The sequence below is a fragment of the Heptranchias perlo genome, chromosome 3 (genome assembly GCF_035084215.1).
Source record: "Heptranchias perlo isolate sHepPer1 chromosome 3, sHepPer1.hap1, whole genome shotgun sequence".
Taxonomy (NCBI): Eukaryota; Metazoa; Chordata; class Chondrichthyes; order Hexanchiformes; family Hexanchidae; genus Heptranchias; species Heptranchias perlo.
Genome location: NC_090327.1, coordinates 57,340,902 through 57,364,485, shown reverse-complemented (window position 1 = coordinate 57,364,485; position 23,584 = coordinate 57,340,902). Strand labels below are relative to the sequence as shown.

The following is a 23,584-nucleotide window of genomic DNA, read 5'->3' as shown; positions in this document are numbered from 1 at the left end:
AGATATAAAGGCTAACATTATGATTCCATTAGCCTTTTTAATTTTTTTTGTACCTGATTTAGTGATCTGTGTACATGGACCCCTAAATCTTTCCGGACCTCTACTGTTTCTAGCTTTTCACCATTTTAAAAACACTGATCTTTTCGTGCAAAATGGATGACCTCAAACTTACCTGCGTTGAAATCCATCTGCCAATTTTGCCCACTCACTTAATCTATCAATGGCTCTAATTTTATGCTCCCATCTACAATACTTATTATGGCACCGATCTTTGTGTCATTGGCAAACTTGGATATATGGCTCCCTATTGTGTTATCCAAGTCATTAATAAATACAGCGAATAGTTGAGGGCTCAGCACAGATCCTCGTGGGACACCACCAGCCACTTCCATCCAATTCGAGTACATACTCATTATCCCTCTGTCTTCTACCACCTAACCAATCTCCTAATCAGGTCAATAATTTGCCTTCAATTCCATGAGCTTTAATTTTAGCTAACAGTCTCTGATGTGGATCCTTATTAAATGCCTTGTGGAAGTCCATATAAACTACATCCATAGACATTTCCCTCTCTACTACTTTAGTTACTTCCTCAAAAAATTCGATTAGGTTCGTTAGACATGATCTAACCGTTACAAATCCATGCTGGTTCTCTCTAAATCAGCTCAAATTCCTCTAAGTGATCAGTCACTCTGTCCTTAATTATAGATTCAATATCTCCCCCACGACTGATGTTAGTCTAAGGTCTATAATTTCCTGGTTTCTCTCCCTCATCTTTCTCCGAACTAAAAAAGGGACAATTCCTGAATCGAGAAAAGTTTGGAAGATTATGGATAAAACATCTACAATTTCCACACCTACTTCCTTTAAAACCCTGGAGTGGAAACCATCAGGTTCTGGGGATTTGTCAGTCTTTAGTGATATTTTTTCGAATACTGTTTCCTTGCTTATATAGAATCATAGAAAGTTACGGCAGAGGCCGCTCGGCCCATCGTGTCCGTTCCGGCCGAAAGAGCTATCCAGCTTAATCCCATTTTCCACCTCTTGGTCCGTAGACCTGTAGGTTACAGCACTTCAAGTGTATAACCAAGTACTTTTTAAAATGAGTTGAGGGTTTCTGCCTCTACCACCCTTTCAGGTAGTGAGCTCCAAACCCCCACCACCCTCTGGGTGAAAAGGTTTCTCCTCAGCTCCCATCTAATCCTTCTACGAATTACTTTAAATCTATGCCCCTGGTCACTGACCCCTCTAAGGGAAATAGGTCCTCCCTATCCACTCTATCTAGTCCCATCTTAATTTTATGTACCTCAATTAAATCTCCCCTCAGCCTCCTTTGTTCCAAAGAAAATAACCCCAGCCTATCCAATGTTTTGTCATAGTAAAAATTCTCGTAAATCTCCTCTGTATTCTCTCTAGTAGAATCACATCTTTCTTGAAATGTGGTGACCAGAACTGTACGCAGTACTCAAACTGTGGCCTAACCAATGTTTTATACAGTTCCAGCATAACCTCCCTGCTCTTATATTTTGTGCGTGGCTAATAAAGGAAAGTATCCCGTATGCTTTCTTAACCACCTTATCTACCTGTTCTGCTACCTTCAGGGATCTGTGGACATGCACCCCAAGGTCCCTTTGTTCCTCTACACCTCTCAGTACCCTTTCATTTATTGTGTACTCCCTTGCCTTGTTTGCTCTCCCCAAATGCATTACCTCACACTTCTCTGGATTGAATTCCATTTGCCACTTTTCTGTCCACTTGACCAGTCCATTGATATCTTCCTGCAGTCTGCAGCTTTCCTCCTCACTATCAGTGACTCAGCCAATTTTTGTATCATCTGCAAACTTCTTGATCAAGCCCCCCACATTCAAGTCCAAATCATTAATACATAACCACAAAAAGCAAGGGGCCTAGTACTGAGCCTTGCAGGACCCCACTGGAAATAGTCATCTTGAAAACATCGATCATATCACCCCTCAATCTTATAAATTCCAGGGAATACAACCCTACTTTGTGTGATCTCTCCTTGTAATTTAACCCTTGGAGTCCATGTATTATTCTAGTAAATCTACGCTGCACTCCCTCCAAGGCCAATATATCCTTCCTAAGGTGCGGTGCCCAGAACTTAACGCAGTATTCCAGGTGTGGTCTAACCAGCACTTTGTATAGCTTTCTAATCCACAAAAACAGTTAAGATGGATTTTCTTAGTCTTCCTTACCCACGAGAGAGATGTCATACCTTGATAAAGTATTGGATTCCTGGTTGCTGGACTTGAAAAGGAGGAAGTAGTGACTGCAGGTGTGATACAAAAGAGAAAGCTTTTTCCTGCAACAATTCGTTCGGCCACAACTGCAATATTGTGTCCAATTCTGGGCACCGCACTTTAGGAAGGATGTGACGACTATGGAGAGGGTGCAGAAAAGATTTACTAGAATGGTTCGAGGGATGAAGGACTTCATTTATATGGATAGATTGGAGAAGCTGGGATTGAGGGGAAATTTGATAGAGGTGTTCAAAATCATGAGGGGTCTAGACAGAATAGACAGAAAGAAACCGTTCCCATGGGTGGAAGGGTCAAGAACCAGAAGAGAGAGATTTAAGGTGATTGGCAAAAGAACCAAAGGTGACATGAGGAAAAACTTTTTTTTTCTTTTTACACAGCGAGTAGTTACAATCTGGAATGCACTGACTGAGGGGTTGGTGGAGGCAGATTCAATCGTGGCTTTCAAAAGGGAATTGTATAAGTACTTGAAGGGAAAAATAGTTGCAGGGCTACAGGGAAGTGGGACTAGCTAGATTGCTCTTGCAGAGAGAACATAAGAAGCAGGAGCAGGAGTAGGCCACACGGCCCCTCTAGCCTGTTCAGTCATTCATTCAGATCATGGCTGATTTTCAACCTCAACTCCACTTTCCTGCCCGATCCCCAGATCGCTTGATTCTCCTAGAGTCCAAAAATCTATATCACAGCCTTGAATACACTCAACAACTGAGCATCCACAGCCCTCTGGGGTAGAGAATTCCAAAGATTCACAACCCTCTGCGTGAAGAAATTCCTCCTCAGCTCAGTCTTAAATAGCTGGCCCCTTATCCTGTGACTATGCCCCCTAGTTCTAGACACTCCAGCCAGGGGAAACAACCTCTTAGCATCTACCCTGTCAAGCCCCCTTAGAATCTTATGTTTCAATGAGATCACCTCTCATTCTTCTAAACTCCAGAAAGTATAGGCCCATTCTTTTTTTTTGTTCGTTCATGAGATGCGGGCGTCGCTGGCGAGGCCATCATTTATTGCCCATCCCTAATTGTCCTCGAGAAGGTGGTGGTGAGCCTCAACCTTTCTTCATGGGACAACCCTCTCATCCCAGGAATTAATCTAGTGAACCTTCATTGCACTGTCTCTAAGGTGGTATATCCTTCCTTAGATAAGGAGACCAAAACTGTACACAGTCCTCCAGGTGTCCCTGTACAATTGTAGCAAGACTTCCTTACTCTTGTACTCCAACCCCCTTGCAATAAAGGCCAAATGCCATTTGCTTTCCTAATTGCCTGCTGTACCTGCAAGCTAACTTTGTGTTTCTTGTACCAGGATGCCCAAGTCTCTCTGAACACCAACATTTGTTAGTTTCTCACCATTTAAAAAATATTCTGTTTTTCTATTCTTCCTACCAAAGTGAATAACCTCACAGTTCCCCACATTATATTCCATCTGCCATCTTCTTGCCCACTCACTTAACCTGTTTATATCCCTTTGCAGACTCTCTCCTCCTCACAGCTTACTTTCCCAGCTAGCTTTGTATCGTCAGCAAACTTGGATACATTACTCTCAGCACGGCATGGGCTCGACTGGCCTCCTGTGCTGTGACCATTCTATGATTCTAACTTGCATTTTATAGTACTCATATGTATTAAAATGCCTAAGCATCTACAAAACCGTGCACGACGAGCAGAAGGGACAAAAATGGCACGGTGGAAGAATTTTGAGGAAGCTTTTGAAAGCAGGGAGGAAGTTGGCTATGTGGAAGGAACTGGGCAGCGAGTTCTAGAGGCCAGGAGCATAGTGGCTGAACAGGCAACAGACAAGCAGAACCCGTAGAGAGTGCATACAGAGGCATAGGTCAGATGGGTGAGGCCATGGAGAGATTTGAATCCAAGGACAGAAAATTTTGAAGTCAACTTGCTAGGGCACAGGGAGCTGGTGGACATTGGAGGGGGTGGGGGTGATTGGAGTGAAGGATTTTGTACAGGTAAGGACATGGGCTGCAGTCTTTTGCATGGGTTGAAGCTTGGAGGGTTGAGGCAAGGGCGCCAGCTAAAAGTGTTATTCAAGTATCAAGGTGATGAACTATGGTTTCAGTGCTGGAGGGACAGAGGTGGGCAATGTTGCAGAGGTGAAAGAAAACAGTCTTTGTAATGGAGTGGAATTAGGGAAGAAAGCAGAGTTGAGTAGTACACTATGGTTTTGCAACATGACTTGGCCGGAGGTACAGCTGGAGATGGGGAGGTTGATGTCTAGGCCAGAGGCATGTAGTTACTGGCAGGAACCAAAAAGGATGGCTTCAGTTTTGTTGACATTAAGCTGAAGGGACTCTTGCTCATGCAGGTCTTAATGTCAGAAAGGAAGTTAGACAGTGCAGCAAAAGGCTTTGGTAACTACGCTGCAGACATTCGAAGGAAGGTCATTTAAAGTTTAGAATACTCTCCTTTTGGGGTTAAAAAGCAAAATAATCAACAGCAGAACTTGCAATTTAACTACTATATGACCAAACCAAGCTTAGGTCAACCTTCAAATGAAAAATAAATTAAATTAGACACCATCATATTTGCAGGATTACACCTTGATTTTTTTATCCCACATAATTTCAGTCAATGGCAAAATTCTATAATGGAATTTCAAATTACTATAAGAAAATGGATCTTAAGTGTATATTAAGCAATACCTCCACTTGTCAACCATTTGTAAAATAGAACGTACTACAGACTGAATGCACAAGTATCAAGATCCCATTAACAGTGATCCGATGTAAACGCAATATATTTGATACATCTATCAGAGTTTGTAAAAACAGAAAAAGTTGATGATCAGGCCCAACAGGTCACCCAATGTTTTTGTTTCAAGCTTTTTGTTCCAAGCTTTGCACAGAACCAACTTTCAGCCACTAATTTGCATGGTCAATGGTTTGTACTTTTCACAGAAAAATGGACAGAATCACAGGATGCAACTTTGAAACTACCAGTAACAATCCCCATGTAATAAATATAGAATTTGATTTATCCAGTAATTAAAAAAAGTGTCCCTACTAATTTCTAAGATAACAGTATTTGATTGCTTTTGGGAGCCATACAAAAAAGAATCTTATAGCACAAGTATATGATATTAGAAAATAGAGAACACACAATAGGGTTCCACTGGAGCAGATCAGATGCAAATGATGTTGAGTCATGATGATGAACTGATGAAAGTGACCATCAGTAGAATTGCTATAAGGCAAATGAAAGAAAGGTCTTGTGGGTTTTTCCAATTGCTTATGTAATTACCGTACCTATATGTGGAGTACATATTTAAGAATTTGTAATAAAAAATTGAGAATTAAATGCAACTCATAATATTTCTCACTGTTCAAAATCTGCTGATGAATAATTGGTACATTTTAAATTTTAAAAATCTATTTGCTTTTAATATCGAAGTACAATATTTCCAGGTCTTTGAATGAATCGGACACTGATTTCTTGTAGACAGGTTTAACGAGCATCAACCGGTTTGATAATTTTATACATTTCAGCAAATAGTTAATGATGTCTTTTTAAAAAAAAGTTACAGCAGATAGTTGCTCAAGGTTTGGAATGGTTATCATTTACTATCCTATATTTGTATGATGTGCAATGTGAATGTCAAAACAGCTCCTAGCAACCTTGGTTGAATAAAAAAGACCACAATCAGATCTAGATGTAATGAGGAAATGAACCCACATCTGGCAGATGACATTTAAGGTTGTTAAAAATAGTGTTATGGATGTAGGTAGGGCCAACATCAGACATGTACATAACCTGCAGGGCTCCAAACTAATGTCTGTTGCATGGAGAAGAGATTTAAGTGTTAGTGTCTAAAGTGTCTAAAGGTTCACAATCAGTGCTGCAAGGCTATGGTAAAGGCTAATAGAGTACTAGGATGTATTGCTAGGATGATCTAATATAAAACGAAGAGTACTATAATGTCCTTGTACAAGAATTTGTTCAGGCCTCATCCAGAATACGGTGTCTACTTTTGGACCGCTCACATGGCAGGAGATAGGTCTTGGAAAAAGTTCAAAAGGAGGGCCACTAGAATGATAACCAAGTGCTTTCAAACTAGGTATCTCAATAGGCTTAGAGAGTTGGGTCTTTTTATTTCGGGGAGATTTGATTGAGGTATTTAAAATAATGAAGGGATTATACTGTGTTCATTTGGATAGACTATTTGAATTAGATATGTTAGGGAGCACCACAGGACATGGCATACAAGATACTCAAGCATAGAATTAGGTTAGATGTCAGAAGGCTTTTCTTTGTGCAGTGACCTCTGGAACAAGTTGCTGCCTTGCACAATGAGTGTGGATTCACTCCAAATGCTCAAAAGTGAACTAGATGAGTTCCTGGCTGAGGTGGATATCGCTGCGTACAAAAGGTAGGTGGGATGTTGGGTGATGTGCCTTGTGATCACTGTGGTCTCCTGGAATTTGTTTTGATCACCTTTGGGGGTTGGAGAAGAATTTCCCAAAATTGTTTTTCCCTGAATTGGCCTAGGGTTTTTTTAAAAAAATGTTTTTTTGCCTCTCTCACGAGATTACATGGCTTCTGGTGGGTGGAAGCATTGGTGGGGGTGGTGTCAAGATGCTTAATTGCAACATAACTATATGGGATAGGCGAGAATGACCAGTTGGTCTTTTCCTGTCTGCCATTTATGCATGTTCGTAATCCTTTATCAATGCATTTAGTGATTGGACACCTGTAGGTCATTAAACTAAATCTGCATCTATATAGCCCAAATCCAAATACAGTAATTTTAATTGAGATCTGATTTTCAGGAGTACTCATGTTACTAAATTACTTACAGAACTTTTTATACATTTTTTTCATGATACTGGTAAAAAAAAAGCTATTATAGATCTGGAAGCTTAATTCTGGTAATGTTTATAATTACAGCAATGTACAAGCAGGATTTCTCATTGTCCTATTTTTCGCAGCATTGTGCAATGACATTCTGAACAGTGCACTACAGTTTTATTAACATCAATTTCTATATTTAAATTGATGATTAATACCACTACATAGATAGACCTGATTAGTCTGCTCTACAAAACAATCTCCTTAGATCAAAATAAATATAAGAATTCAACTTAATTTCCAAAAAGAGACATCTACTTACACATACTTTTCTCTAGAGATATTTTCAGGCAGAAGATATGGTGCTTCTTTGCTTCTCACTTCAATCACCTTAAAAAAGCGAAAGAACTATATAATACTTAAGTGGAACAATTCTATAGAGTATCCAAAAATGTCAAGAAACTATACTTCTAATTCTATCAGATGAAATCTACTTGAATCTGAGCAAAATGATACTCATGTTACATTGGAAGATGGATAGTTTTCACTTGCAAATATGCATATTATTCAGATGCTATGAAGTTATTGTTCTGGTGCTGTAGATGGGGTGTACTTGCTAAAATCAGATTAATTACCATGTGCCTCAATGGGTTATCTTCTATGGTGTACTATAAAGTTCAGCACAGAGGACAAGTACTGAAGAATTGTAGAATATAACTTTACAAGAGATGAAGATCTGATAATCATAGAAAGTTATGGAGGTCATTCAGCCCATCGTGTCTATGCCGGCTGAAAAAGAGCTATCCAGTTTAATCTCACTTTCCAGCAGTTGGTCTGTAGCCTTGTAGGTTACGGCACTTCAAGTACACATCCAAGTACTTTTTAAATGAGTTGAGGGTTTCTCCATCTACCACTCTTTCAGGCAGTGAGTTCCAGACTCCCACCACCCTCTGGGTGAAAACATTTATCCTCAATTCCTGTCTAAATCCTTCTACCAATTACTTTAAATCTATGCCCCCAGTCTCTGACCCTCTGCTAAGGGAAATAGGTCCTCCCTATCCATTAAATCTAGTCCTGTCTTAATTTTATATACCTCAATTAAATCGCCCCTCAGCCTCCTTTGTTCCAAAGAAAACAACCCCAGCCTATCCAATCTTTTCACATAACTAAAATTCTCCAGTCCTGGCAACATCCTCATAAATCTTCTCTGTACCCTCTAGTGCAATCACATCTTTCTTGTAATGTGACCAGAACTGTACGCAGTACTCAAGCTGTGGCCTAACTAGCGTTTTATACAGTTTAGCATAACCTCCCTGCTCTTATATTCTATGCCTCAGCTAATAAAGTATCCCCTATGCCTTTTTTAACCACCTTCTCTACCTGTCCTGCTACCTTCAGGGATCTGCGGACATGCATTCCAAGGTCCCTTTGTTCCTCTACTCCTCTCAATATCCTACCATTTATTGTGTACTCCCTTGCCTTGTTTGCCCTCCCCAAACACATTGCCTCACACTTCTCTGGATCGAATCCCATTTGCCACTTTTCTACCCACCTGACCAATCCATTGATATCTTCCTGCAGTCTACAGCTTTCCTCCTCACTATCAACCACATGGCCAATTTTTGTATCATCTGCAAACTTCTTGATCAAGCCCCCCACATTTAATATATACCACAAAAAGCAAGGGACCTGGTACTGAGCCTTGCGGGACCCCACTGGAAAGCGTTCCAGTTGCAAAAACACCCGTCAATCATTACTCTTTGCTTCCTGCCACTAAGCCAATTTTGGATCCAACTAGGCACTTTCCCTTGGATCCCATGGGCTCTCACTTTTTTGACCAGTCTGCCATGTGGGACCTTGTCAAAAGCCTTGCTAAAATCCATGTACACTACCCTCATGTACGTTACCCTCATCGACCCTCCCTGTTACCTGCTCAAAAAAAAATCAGTCAGACATGACCTTCCCTTAACAAATCCATGCTGACTGTCCTTGATTAACCCGTGCCTTTCTAAATGACGATTTATGCTGTCCCCAATAATGAATACAAGAATATGCCCAGTTATCAGTCTCAACAGTCATCAGCTCCTCTTCTTGTGGATGAAATTGGATATTTTGCAGTTCCCCTATGCATATCCTAGGTTACATTTTCGGCTCAAGTAAAACCCGAGTGGAATAACAATGGGGTGAAATTTGCAATTTCCAGGATCAGCTTAATTTTAATAATTATACGCAGCAATCAGGCTTGCAACAGATTAAAGATATTGGCATAGCAAAAATTCTGTAGGAAGTAATGTTTGCTGAATCTCTCACTATAAAACAGCAGCTGTTATGAGGACAATTTTACTGGGATCAGTGCATGTTCGGGGGTGGGGGGGGAAGAAGAGATCTTGGTCAAATGGAAAGCTCGTATGCTGGGGCCATTTGAGGCCCAGAGATTTCTGCTCAAAGGTCTAATTTCCATAAGGTAGATCAGACACCTACTCGAACCCGGCGAGAATTTGGGCGTTGGGAACCAGACAAAACGGTCTCAGGCTGACAGGTATGTGGACTGGAAAGGTTGGGGGTGGGGAATTCCGGGCAGGGGAGGTTTTCTTATGTGCCCAGACAAGTACTCCTTCCTGCTCCTCTTGGGACATAAGAAAACCTTTAAAAAAAGATTTAAACACACCTGGGCCTCTTCTGGCCCCTGATCCAACTCCCAGCAGTGATTGGTCTAGCAGGAAAACCTCCACTGCTCCCCTACTCAGGCCTCCGGTAGATATTGCAGTTGGGCCCTGATGGCATCATCAGAGCCCAATCTACATATTTAAAGAAGGAACCCTCTGCCTTCAGGTGGGTTCCTTGCTGACTGCAATTTTAAATTGCAGTCAGCCAGATCGAGGTGGAAAGGCAGCGTGCAAGGCCTCCGCCCCATTTTAAGTACCCCCCCATACATTCTCCACTGGGCAGGGGTTGTTAAAATTCCCCCCTATATGTTACACAGTGTGACACCTTTAACATTCAAAAAGCCTATCACAGCACCACCTACAGGAGTAACAGGTAGTTTATAATAAGTTTTCAATTAATAAATGCCCTAACTACCAAATGTTTAAAAATATTAGTTAGAGATTGATGGTATACTTTTAAATTCAATATACCTACTAAACAAAGTGTTGAAAAAGATCTTGTGATTATAAAATACAAAATATCTTCTTGCAAGAAAAAAATACTTGATAATTTTTCCCTCGTCTCCTGTTGCCAACAACTCATTTTGAGGTACTGTTCTGTGGGCACCAGCAGTCCTCTGGTACCTTATCCAAGTGGCCATTCTTCATGCAAGCCTAGACAGCGAATATCGAAAACTACAGTACTAACCTTATTGACATGTTGACAAAAAGCTGGTACTGCAATCATCTGACTCAGAAAGTTCAAGTATGCAGCCACCAGAGCCAGTATGGCACATCGATTGTACATGCGCAAGTTATCTTCATTACTAACAGCTAAATCCTAGTACAAAACATAGAAAAAGACATCAGGAATAAAGCAATTACTAAATCTTTTTAGAATTTGCTCCTGAAAGTGGTGAGCTTTTGCAAATCAGGAAGGGTACGGCAAGTTAATATTTTACTTCTGATGTATGGCAATGGATCACTGAATTTCAATGTGAAAAGCATGACTTGCAAATGCCACAAGTGAATTATGGAGGCTTTCTCATGTACTAAATTAACTCAGTGATGTATTACTACTGCTGGAATATTCCTCTTATTACCGAACAATGAAAAAAATGGCTGGAAACAGTTCATATCATGAGGACATTATGGAGTTATTTTCAAACAAATTATTACATCTGTAGTTATCATGCACTAGGAGTTACTGCAAAAACTTGAGTTCAAGTGGTGTTGCAATACAATAAAATCAGTATTCAGAGTTCAGGGTAACTGTACTTTAGATTCTTAATGTAATAACAGCTTGCTCCAGTATCCAAAGTACTGACATGAAAGCTTACGATAAACAGAATTTAAAATGGAAGTATACAATGCTTTTTTAAAAAAAAAATGAACTTCATACTCTATGGATAAGTTTCAAACATAACTGTTAAGGTTTACAAGATTATATAGAACAGGCATTGCCTGGTTTCACATTGTTTGTATAGTACAATTATGACCAATAAGTTAATCTGCATTAATGTCAACTTTATATTAATTAAAAAGGTCATTAATTACAAAGTACCCATTTCCAAACACTAAACTATAAACTTGGACAGATTTGTGTACCAAGTACCTGCATGGCAAGAGCAAGACGAATCAAGTCTATGATCACTTCATCATTGGCCAGTTCAATTGTGATGAGTAAAAGAGCAACAAAAAGAGATTCAAAGTTTTTCTGTTCATTATCATCTTCTTTACACCCCACATAAATGTGTCTGTATAATTGTTGTCCTTGCTGAAAACAAATGCAATTAGATTAAAGTTCAAGGTCAGCATGATCAGAAAAGTTCTAATGACTCATTTTCATCAGCAAATGCACTTAAGTATTGTGACAATCAATACTTCTTTATAAAAGGACACTTAATGACTACAGTCTACTCCCGACAATTCAAAGTCATTTTTTGCACTTAAAAGTTTGAATTATCCAATAATTTGAATTAAACAACTAACCTTAATCTGGTAATATATTCCCCACATGTATTCATTGTAGCCCAGTTCATTTGTTATACAATATTGCTGCAAAGTTAACACAGCTGCCACAATCACAGCATCTGGTATTTTTCTGGCATTAGACTGAAGCAGGAATGGAATAAAATGTTTGAAAATGAAAAGATTTCAGCTGCAATATATTTTTCTGTGCATTAAAGCCTCCCATTTAATGAATTATTATTAAAGCATCTCCACAGCTTTCCTTTACAAAATTCTGTTTAGTCGGCAGTGACATTATTGTGGAGCTACTGCAGAAACTACTTCTGGGATTTATCAGGTTAGGATTAGTTGCAGAATTAAACCAGAAGTTAAGATTTCAGCTTCTGCATAGCAGAGTGCATATTTAAATAGAGACCAAATAATTAAGTAATCTTTCAAAAAATGACAAAACATAGGTCAACATTTTTTTTTAAAAGTTGAGAAACCTAGATAAAAGGTACATAGTGCAGGGGATCACTAAAACCAAAAATGATGAGACGAGTAACAACTGCATAATCGATTTGAAGATCTTTCTATTCATTTGATGATTTGCCAAGAGTATGATTCTTGATTCAAATTTAACTGGTTCTTGGACTTTCTATCTGTAAAATTAGTTCAGAATTTTGCTTTAAAGTATCTAAGTAAAAGCAGCAGAGGATTCCTTTTTTTGGCAGTTTTGCTGCATGTCAGCACGGATCAAAGCACATCCTGAAAAATTGGCCACTACTTCATTACTATGAACAATGGCAGATTTGGCGTAGCTATCCCCATTTTTCTTACCTCAAACTGATCCCTGCACATAAACTTCCAGCTGCCAAATCAGTTTTATAAATAATGCCCCCCACCCCTACTGATGCTTCATTGAATAAAGCATAGCATGTCAATGAATGCTCCTGATCTGTATGGTTTAGATGTGATGATCTTTGGCAATCCTTGGTTTGTGATGAGCTATTAGATTTCAGCCTGGTTATGAGGGTACAATGGAACATCAATTATATGTGTTCCTACTATTTGAGAATGTTCACAGATGAGGCCAGTGGAACTTGTGGCCACAAATTTTTTGTGTTTCAGAGCAAACTCCTTTTGCTGTCAAAATCAGATGGTGCCATGATAGCTGATCAATTAGCTCACAGCTTGGCAGGAGTAACAGGTGAAGATTGTTTGAGGGGACTGAGGTGGGGAGAGGCAAATCAGCAGTACACACTAATCTACAGACTCTCACTTATCTCCAATCATTCTTTTATGTACAACTAATTATGAAAGTGTTATTTTTAATGTACTAAATACACATTTGGGCTGGGGGGAGCTTCCAACAATTAATTGTACAAAGATCTTGTGGAAGCAGCAATTTCATTTTAGTCATAACTCATTACTTAAAAATTCAAGTTTGATGAAAATTATTTGTACTTCCTACAGTCTATACTGTTCATGAATTTAGATAGTTGCATTCTGATTATTTCCAAAATGAATTTAATTTTTTATTAGAAATCTGAACTAAAAATGTTTCTCATTATCCTGAGCAATCTAGCAATTAAGCCTACACCTATTGCAGCCACATGCAAATTACCTTTTTTGAGCAGTTTTATTTAAAACACTAATCTCCAAAGGCATGCAGATGAAAAATAATGAAATCTCAGGAAATTTCATTTTTACTGCATATTAAATGCAAAGCATTTTCATAGAACTGTTACAAATCAGATCAAATACCTTTGGTAACTTTCTTTGTGGTTCAGTTTAAAATAAAAGCAGCAGGTTTAGTCACAAGAAAGCTTTTAATATCTGGAGCTCAATGTCAACTTTATAATCAGGAAAAATGCGAAGTATAATTATGAACGTTTCCTACCATAATCAAATTGTGCACATTGTTAATCATAAACTAATCTTTATGGTATGATGATCACTTCCTACTCAAGATTCAGCTTACCATCAAAAACCTAAGAAATGTTCAGCTGAACACAAGGTAATTAGATGAGGAAGGTCATTCAGCCCATCTTAGTTCATTCATCCAAAGAGACCCTAAAACTATCCTCATTTCAGCATCCAGTTGTTTGTTTGTTAATAAATTCCAGGACTTTTGCTTTCACTACTCTTTCTGGAAGTTTACTGCACAGTCAGTATAGGAAGAAAGATATATTTCCCAAGTATATATTTTGCTTTATGTTCCCAGTATATTATGTAGTGCTAGAGGTAGAGTTAGAGATAAATGTAACCAAAACAGAATTTTCAGTTTGACCTTGGTGCTTGCTGGGAGCACAAAAGATTTGGAGAAACTGTATTGGATTGCCTATGAACAAGTCAAATTTCATAAAGCACAACTATGCTCTGACAACCTTGGTTCTACAGGTTATGGTTAATGCTATATCTGAACTTCTGCCTACAACAGGCAGAATTCCACCTGACAGGAAGACACCACGTACAGGAAAAGAGGAGTGTGCAGCTTTATCCATTCATTTCAGTGCACAATGTTTAGATTAATACAATTCTCAATTTTTCTGAAAACAGAGGTCTAGTTTGAGTGCCATCAATCCCAATCTCTCAGATGATTGAGAGCCTAGTAACACCTTCCCAAAATGTAGATTATCAAATCATCTAGCAATTTGCTATTCTCATCTAATCCACTAGTTTGTATGATTTTGGATTGCACTGAAGTCAAGAAGCAGCAATAGATTTTCCCTGTAGCCTGCCTAACAGCCAAAAGCCATCTTTGCTACTGATTTGTTTCACTATATTTGTAAGTAATTACCAAGCCACGGGGCTAAATGTCTAACTGGAGAGAGTTTCAACCTATAAGCAGAAAGGAGTCGGCAATAATCGAGTTCTGGCAAAATTGTTACCAGATCCCTTTAATAAAGATAACAGGCCATTTATCTACCTGCTATTGAGTTCTGCCTAACACCCTGCAGAAATTTAGTCATTGTATTCTTTTTAAGGGGAAGTTACTTTCACTATCCACAGATGGTTATCGGTAAAGAGATCACATTTGATGTCAAGATACATATGACCGGCCAGCTCGAACTTTGGCACAAGGTTCCAAAAAGAATCATTCTTCTATCTTAAACTTGAGACTAAGAATGTAACAAGATGAATCAAAAGCCAACAATGGGACCAAGTAGTCCTTACTGAGATGTTGCAGGAACCTCTAGAAAAGAGAAGGCTGAGAGGTGACCTGATAAAGGTCTTTAAAATTATGACGTGGTTCGATAGGATAGATGTTTCCACTTGGGGGGGGTGTCCAAAACTAGGGGCCACAAATACAAGATAGTCACTAATAAATCCAATAAGGAATTCACGAGAAACTTCTTTACTCAGAGTGGTTAGAATGTGGAACTTGCTACTAAATGGAGTTGTTGAGGCAAATAGCATAGATGCATTTAAGTGAAAGCTATATAAGTATATGAGGGAGAAAGGAATAGAAGGGTATGTTGATGGGGTGAGATGAAGCTGGGAGGAGGCTCACATGGAGCATAAACATCGGCATAGGTCTGTTGGGCCGAATGGCTGGTTTCTGTGCTGTAAATTCTATGTAATGTAATCATTCACTCATTTCTATCCCATGGCCAAATAGTTTGTCAGGGCTCACACATTAAGATACTGGAGAGCAACCAACGCCTCTGGAACCATACCCAACCAAGAAGTCAAGACTGATAGGAGAAAAGAGAGAAAAATAAAGTGAGGAAGAAAAAGTAACATGCAATTTTGAGAGAAAATAAATCATGAGCAATTTTCAGGATTTTCCTAGAATTTTTAAATGAAGTTTGGGTACCAATCTGACAAACTGTCTTAGAATTATAGTCATAAGTATGTCGTGGAACCATGAGTATCCAGCAGCATGTTACATTGATAGCCCAACAAAAGCATTGACCATTTCTTCAACATTTTTAATTAGCTAATCATTAAAACACAAAATGAAACTGCATAATTATGTTTTTAATTACCTTTTTCATGAAACTTATGTCTTGCTTCGAGCTCTTGTCTCTTTTTATCTTCAGTGCTGAAACATCGGGGATGATTCTGGTTAAAAATGAATGGTGATACTAGTGAATAATTGTGTAGCACATCACAAGTAAACATGACACTTCATAAACAATATGGAGGATCTTGGACACTTGTTTTTTAAATCATTCTCATATTGTTTTTCATTTTAATTATGGTTGTGTTTGACTATGCTAGCCAACTATTAAGTGACTAATTGGCATAACCACTTTGTACCAATAATGCCATTAAGTACACATCCTTTATATGAAATTAATTCTATTTGTGGATAGGCCATTACTATACACAAACAGCAGCCCCAAAATATAAATGAAACTGTAGATCTTTAAAGATGTGCAACGCCAATTACTTTTCAGTTGTATTATATCTAAGAGGCACCAGCGCCTCCAACCAAAATACTTCAGCTAAATATTACAATTCTACATCATACTGGCATAGATTAGGCTTTAGTGTTACTTATTATGTCTCTAGCTCTAATAACCCCTCTATACTGCAGGTACTGGTTTGACACCTGTATCTGTTTTACAGTGGTGTAAACCAGCAGCATTGCTGGCTCCAGACCATTATTTCTGATAAAGTGTCACATCTGACATGTTTATTTCTCATTCAGATGCTGAACCACCTGCTGTGCATTTCCAGCATGTTCTGTTTTTATTTCCATCTAAATCGGGGTTGTCTCATCAACCAAAGACAGTTTACACCCACATAGCATCTGGACTTTTACCTATGCTTGCTTAATGAAGTATCTGACGCCAAACAGAACAAATAGAACAGCATTTGGTTGAGTCTATAAATTCCCTCTCTTGGTGCTTCTAGAGTACCTTTTCCCTGCAGTTGTGGAAAAAAGGGGACGAGTTAACTGAATTGCCGTACTTTGAGCTTTACCCCTTAACGTACTCTCAACTTTAAGCTCTCAATATTAATTTTTACTTTAAAGGGCTATTGCTGTAATTTCTGACAAAAGACATGATCCACGAGAAGGCACTGGTCATTATGGTTACAGAAAAGATGTTCGTATTATACAATTAACTGCATTTTACATGGACAGGAGGGAAAAAACATAATCCATGAGAGGGAACAGTATGCAAGATGCAGGGATGTGAAGTCATGATGAAAGTTCCTTTTTTATTCATGCAAGAACAAAAAATATTTATTTTTATAATATTCCAGAAATGTCAGTTAAGGTAAATTGCCATCGTAATTCAATATTCAAATGTGACTTTGCATGAACAAGTCTATTCTCATTAGAAAAGACTGTTCAAGTGACTTTAGATGGCTCAAAGTCTGGAATGATTTGTATACCCATAAAACTCCAATCAGGTTTTGTCAGTAGTTCCATTATATATTTTTTTTACAAATAATATTTTTAAAAAGTGAACATGGTCACAATCAAGAGATCCTCACTGGGAGATAATCAATTTTGCACCTGCAAGTTTATGTTTCTCATTCAAGTGAAGTCAGACATTCACATATGCAAATAAAACATACAAGCATCCATATGTAATAATTTATTCTAACAAAAAAAAAGTTTACCTCATTCCTTTGAGTTTTGCCTTATTCTCATGACGATCAATAAGACTGTTCAGAATATGTAGTACCAACTGCCGTAGCTCATTATCTTCCATTAGAGACACTGATAGTATTGGCTCTAAAAATGGAGATGGAAGGGCAGCTGCTATACTTTTGGCTTTATATCCTGAAGTCACCTAGTATTAATGAAAAGTGAACAAATAAATTCACTACCTCAAGTCGTCTTAAGATTTCTACTGGCATACAAGAAAACAGCCAGAATCAGCCATTAGTCTTCCAGTTCATTAAATAGTCTTACAGTTCATCTTGGCATTTCTGATTAGTAAGATGTTTGTTTCAGATACACATATATTAAGATAAACTGCCAATGTCTTGTACATAACTGCTGCTTAAGTGCATTAAGAGAGCTTTTTTGTACTGGTTGTCTGCACTGATAAGGGCTTCATAGGTGAAACAAATCTGCTGCATACATTTTCAGAGTACAGATTAATTGTAAAATGGCTATAATGGATCCTTGCTGACAGATTTCTTTACAGGTTCCAAATAACCATAAAGTTGTGACTTTTGCAACACATTTCCAATATGGAAAAATAGCAAATATTGATCACGTCACAGAGATCGTGAAAAAGCTTCAGTTAAAATGGGACATGTACTGATTAATTGTTCTTTTGGCCTCTTTTCACCAACATTACATATAGTCAATCCATTAGTCCACAGGATGCTGCAGATGTTCTATATTTGGATCTATTACTGACTTTTTGATTTGTCATCCTCATTTTCATTAGTTGATTTTTTTTCCCCCCATAAATTTATTGTTACACTATTTTGATCATTTTCTCAGACAATATATAGAAACCTTCTATAAGCCATCTGGAAATAGCCAAATATGACCTCAAAGAGCTTGAAAATTATCATTGCACATGAATTTATGCATTCAAATAGATGCAATACATCATTTGTATGTGATACCACAGCAACATGTTGGACTGCTGTGCAGGAAGGTATATGGATGCTCATGCAATTTTCTGTCCAATCTTAACTGAGCCATTGTGAAAATGCCAAATGGAGGCCAGGCGTCTTTCACAGGGTTTCGAGGGGGGAAAATGTTAGAGTGAGTCACACAGGCTACAGTCACAGACCGCTTAATAGTTGATTCAAGTGACATTAACAGAAACTGTACTAACAATTTTTGCAGACAGTTTCAAATCATATTTTAAGGTTACAATTAGAGTTCCGGTAGCCATACATTCTTGATGTGTAGAAAAAAAAATGCACTGGAACATTATTAAATGTGAAATAATTGGTTATAGGAAAGTTCTAAATATTAACCGCTATTAATTCTTTTTATTAAGAAAATATATATAAACTTTTCCCTCCTGCAAAAAGTGACTAACTTAATATGCGACTGTACTGCATGAAGCATAATGTACTGAAGACAGAGGTCCTAACTTACTTTCCCAGTTCCTGTACATGTTTAAAAGTTTGAATTTAATACAGAATATTTTATATGGAACTCGTGGAAAAAACACCAGGCCGAGGGGGGCTCAAGTATAATCTTTCTAACACCCTTGGATATGATATGGAAGTTCAGCCAGATGACTGGGGGGGGGGTTGCCAATGTCACACTTCTGTTCAAAAAGGGAGAAAGAGATAAACTAGGAACTATACGCCAGTCAGCCTATTAGTGCATAAGCTTCCAGAACCCATAATAGAAAGACATAGGATAGTTAGGGACAGCCAACATGGATTTGTAAAAGGCACATTCTGTCTAACAAATGAAGTAGGATTTCTTGGTGGAAATAACAGTATTGATAGGAAAGTACCACATGTTGTCACAATATCAAAATTTGTAGAAACACAATAGGCAGTATGGTTAACTGAAGAGCACTTGTAAGCCAGTTCAGGAGGACAGAGTCACATTAGTAGACTGCACAGATAAATGTCAAATGAAATTTAATGGGAGAAATGTGAGGTGATATATTTTAGGAGGAAGGATAAGGAGGAGGATTTGTGAACTGAATGGTGACACTTTAAAAGGGGTAGAGGAGCAGAAAGACTTAGTGGATTTAGATACACAAATCTTTAAAAGTGAGAGAACAAAGCAATAGGGCACCACACTGCTGAGGCCTAGGTCCAAAATGCTGCTGGGCGTCATGGAGCAAACTGCAGGCTGAGAGTTGGCTAGGGAGCTATCAACCAATGGGGCAGGGAGTAATGGAGATACCAGCCAAGACTGGGAAAGGTACTAAAGACAACTAGGCTGCAGAGAGAAGACTGCAAGTTGGGCCAAGAGAAGTACAGAATGACAAGAACAGGCAGTGAGAGGCTGACGATGACCTAGAGCTGGTGGGGGACGGTTGAAGGCAGCCTCGGGGGGGGGGGGGGGAAAGGTAGTCAGAAGCTTCAAAATAGAAGGTTTTAAATTTAAATTTGCCACTTTCAGCAGCCAGGACAAGGGAGCTATAATTACTTCAAGCTCATGTATAAAAGAAAAACAAAATGGTAACTGAGCGGAGAAAGAATTCAGAAATTTGCTCCACAAGGCCATCTAATGGCTACAGCATGCAATTACTCAGAACAGGACATAGCAATTCACAATGGGAAAAGTTGACACAAAAGTGCAATCAAAAATCACAACAGGAAGGTTGGTTTGTGGACGGAAGGTGCATGCTGTACGCAAGAGTTTTAAGAAAATATACAGATTTAAACATTAATAACAAATACATACACACTTAACTTGCATCACCAAGGATTTCTTACCCTTGTGCCCACTAACATTTTGAAACCCTTCCATGACATAAAGCATTTCAAGATTATGTTTTCAGATATACACTGAAAAATGTACTTTATTGCAACTGTATTCTGAAATACTTTTTGCATGACTAATACTTTTAGAAATGGACTGATTAATTCTCCCCACCCACAAAACAGGCACAAATACAGAATTTCTGTAAATTTCGACACATGCAGCAGAATTGAGGAAGTGCACCAAAACTCATCAGTCACCAAAATGTTAAAAGCATCTTTTGAAGATTTTATCATTACTCCTTAAAGAGTTAGTTATATCCTGGTTAATTTGTTCTATGATTAGGAATTTAAATGGCATTAAGCACAGAACTAAAAATGGGGTCTATCTGGATTACTTATTATAATTATTTCCCCAACAATTGAAGTACAGGTTAATTAAACAGTCACTATGAAAGTAACTTTTCAACTTTTGGTTAGAGCTTCGTATTTAATTCTTACCATAAGTAGCGATCTCAGAAGCATGATCTGGATGGTTCTTGTTCCTCGCTCCCTGTAAAGCATTCAAGGGTTTAACTTTTGTCTACAGTAATTTGATTTGCAAGTTAAAATATGACTGAGTAAGTTCAGAAAAGGCAAGTTTAAAAGTGTCCATATGCAGGATGCATCTAACTTACTGAGCTAGAGACTCAAATTGAATTTTAAAGAGCAAATTAAATGACAAGATTTGCCCTTCTAGAACAGAGTACTTATTTCCTGTTTCAAAAAAGCTCAACCATCAAAAGCAAATGTGACATTAAGCTAAGCACTGCTGCACAGTCCAGTACATCTCTTATAGCATTTTACTCAGTCAATACCTAACTTAATTTTATTGCATTTTAAGCCATTTGTTCCACAATTTATGCACGTTCTCAACAACTTGCATTTATATAGCACCTTTAATGTATTAAAACGTCCCAAGGTGCTTCACAGGAGCGATTTTCAAACGAAATGTGACACCGAGCCACATAAGGTGACCTAAAGCTTAGTCAAAGAGGTAGGTTTTAAGGAATGTCTTAAAGGAGGAGGAGTAAGAGAAAGAGAAAAAGAGAAAGATCTGAGGGTTGTAGGGCTGGAGAGGTTACAGAGCTAAGGAAGGGTGAGGCAATGGAGGGATTTAAAAACAAGGAGGAGAATTTTAAAATCGAGGGTTCCAGGCTGGGAGCTAATGTAGGTCAGCGTGCAGAGGTGATGGCTGAATGGGACTTGGTGCGAGTTAGGATATGGGCAGCAGAGTTTTGGATGAGCTCAAGTTTATGGAAGATGGAAGGCCAACAAGGAGGGCATTGGAATAGATAAGTCTAGAGGCATTAGTGGCATGGATGAGGGTTTCAGCAGCAGATAAACTGAGGCAGGGGCCGAGGCGGGAGATGTTATGGAGATGGAAGTAGGTGGTCTTGGTGATGGAATGGATATGTGGTCGGAAGCTCATCAAGGTCAAATAGAATGGCAAGGTTGTAAACGGTCTGGTTCAGCCTCAGACAGTGGCCAGATAGAGGGATGGAGTCAGTGGTTAGGGAACGGTGTGCCAGGTCTCTCTAATCTCATAGGCCTATGTACTATTTCAGCACTACCACTGTCACCCCACAAATTCCCCCTAGCAGTTATACTCTCCCTGAAAGGCTCAACATTTTGATGCTTTCTTTCAGCCTGTTTTGAAGAATCAAATTTTATATTCTGCAAACAGTATGGGCATATTCAATATATTGAAATTAATTCAAAAGGGGAAGTAACGTCTAGAGTATTGTGTTCAAAATATGTGTGTTCTTTTTGCTAGGGTGCCCAGTGACATCACTGATGGGTAACAACTTGAACGTCTTGGAGTAGCTTTATTGGAAACAATTTTAGACTGACATGACAGCCCAGGGGCCAGAGAAAACCATACCACTGGCTGGCATTCAAAATATGTATGGTTCCCAGATTCTGTGACTTCAGATCAGCCCTCAGGCCAATGGGAAGTCATTCCCTTTTTTCCTCATTGGAGCTATTCCACAACACATGAAGCTGCTGCCTGTTTGTGATATCACAGATAGCCTAGCAGAATGGAAAATCTAACCTGAGATGCTCTGCCCTTCAGAAAATTGACATCTAAAAAAAAAACAACTTCTTTTGTATTCCATTTCTCTATAAAGTGAGAGGGAACGTCGAATAAGTACAAAAAAAATTGTTGACCGATTGGAATCTACTGCTGGAAAATGTTGTAGAAAAGCAACCCAGGCAAACCTTTAGTCTAAGATGTCTAAAGCCAAATATAAAGTACCCATCTCTTTTAACTAGGTTTAAACGCATTAAAGAGGTTATCCAATTTCCTGTTACACCTTTGCACAAATGTTTAGTGCCCCCACTGATTGATAGATAGATAGATAGATAATCATTCTTTTTTAAAAAAGAAACTAGAAGGCTGGAACTTCATTAGAATGTTAATAAGGATGCTAATGTATTTAAATAAAATTAGCTAATTACATGCTTCTTTCAAGGATACAAACTTTCATCATATCTTTAAAAAAAAATTAGGTAATCAGAGAACTTTATTCATAGCCCAGTGAACAAAGATGGTTAATGTTATTTTGTTTAGAAATGATGCTCCAGTGTTTAATAATTTCAGTGTTGACACTCAAAAGCATTTTTCCACATCTTCCCCCTGCGTGTACAGTCAAGGACTCAGTACATTTAAAATAAAGCCAACTCCTCAAAAGGCAGCATCACACAGTGAGTACCATTAAGTTAATGACTTTGACTGTGGGTTTAATTTTCATTAGAATAAGTAAAAATGAAATTCTTGGTAAGGAATATAAGCAAACTTTTGCAGGACAACAGTAGTCTCTGTGAAAACAATGAGCCTCAAAAGCAAATTGAATCTCCTCCAGGGACTTTTGTAGGCTCTGATGATCAGCATCTGTTTGAAGTAGACTAATGCACAAATCAATCTTACCATCCGTGCAGCTTACTTCCTTTTAAACCTGCAGGATTTCATGACAGACCCCAGCAAGCACTGACTGGTGCATAAAAACTCATTAATATATGCTGGTATTGAGTAATGAAGTACATTTAGTCAAACTCTGTCCCTGATCTTTTTCTTTGAGTGGTGGAATCAAAGGAGTACAGCTATAATTATGGGGGATTTTAACTATCATATTAACTGGACAAATCAAATTGGGCAGGGCAGCCTTGAGGAAGAGTTTATTGAGTGTATTAGGGATAGATTTCTTGAGCATTATGTAACTGATCCTACAAGGGGGCAAGCAACCTTGGACCTGGTCCTGTGTAATGAGCCAGGATTAATTAATAATGTCCCAGTTAAGGATCCCCTTGGAATGAGTGACCATAACATGGTTACATTCCATATCCAATTAGAGGGTGAGAAGGTTGGTTCTCAAACAAGCGTACTGAGCTTGAATAAAGGAGACTATGATGGTATGAGAGCGGAATTGATTAAAGTGGACTAGGAAAATAGATTAAAGGGTAAGACGGTACATGAGCAGTGGTGTTCATTTAAGGAGTTATTTTACAACTTTCAAAAAAATATATATTCCACTGAGGAAAAAAG

General features: G+C 38.4%; 1 protein-coding gene across 8 annotated transcripts in view; it reads right to left on the bottom strand.

Annotated features, from left to right (window-relative positions):
* The window catches only part of efr3a (EFR3 homolog A (S. cerevisiae)), a 222,738-nt gene that overhangs the window by 49,470 nt on the left and 149,684 nt on the right, over positions 1-23,584 (bottom strand). For 7 of the 8 annotated variants that reach the window (XM_067979759.1, XM_067979758.1, XM_067979757.1 and 4 more), the window contains 6 exons: positions 20,500-20,551; positions 17,257-17,429; positions 15,666-15,741; positions 11,336-11,497; positions 10,430-10,561; positions 7,398-7,465 (listed from right to left, as the gene is read on the bottom strand). In XM_067979759.1, coding sequence (XP_067835860.1) covers positions 7,398-7,465; positions 10,430-10,561; positions 11,336-11,497; positions 15,666-15,741; positions 17,257-17,429; positions 20,500-20,551 — 663 coding nt within the window. The remainder of the gene's footprint in view (positions 1-7,397; positions 7,466-10,429; positions 10,562-11,335; positions 11,498-15,665; positions 15,742-17,256; positions 17,430-20,499; positions 20,552-23,584) is intronic. The other variant, XM_067979763.1, reaches the window with a different exon arrangement.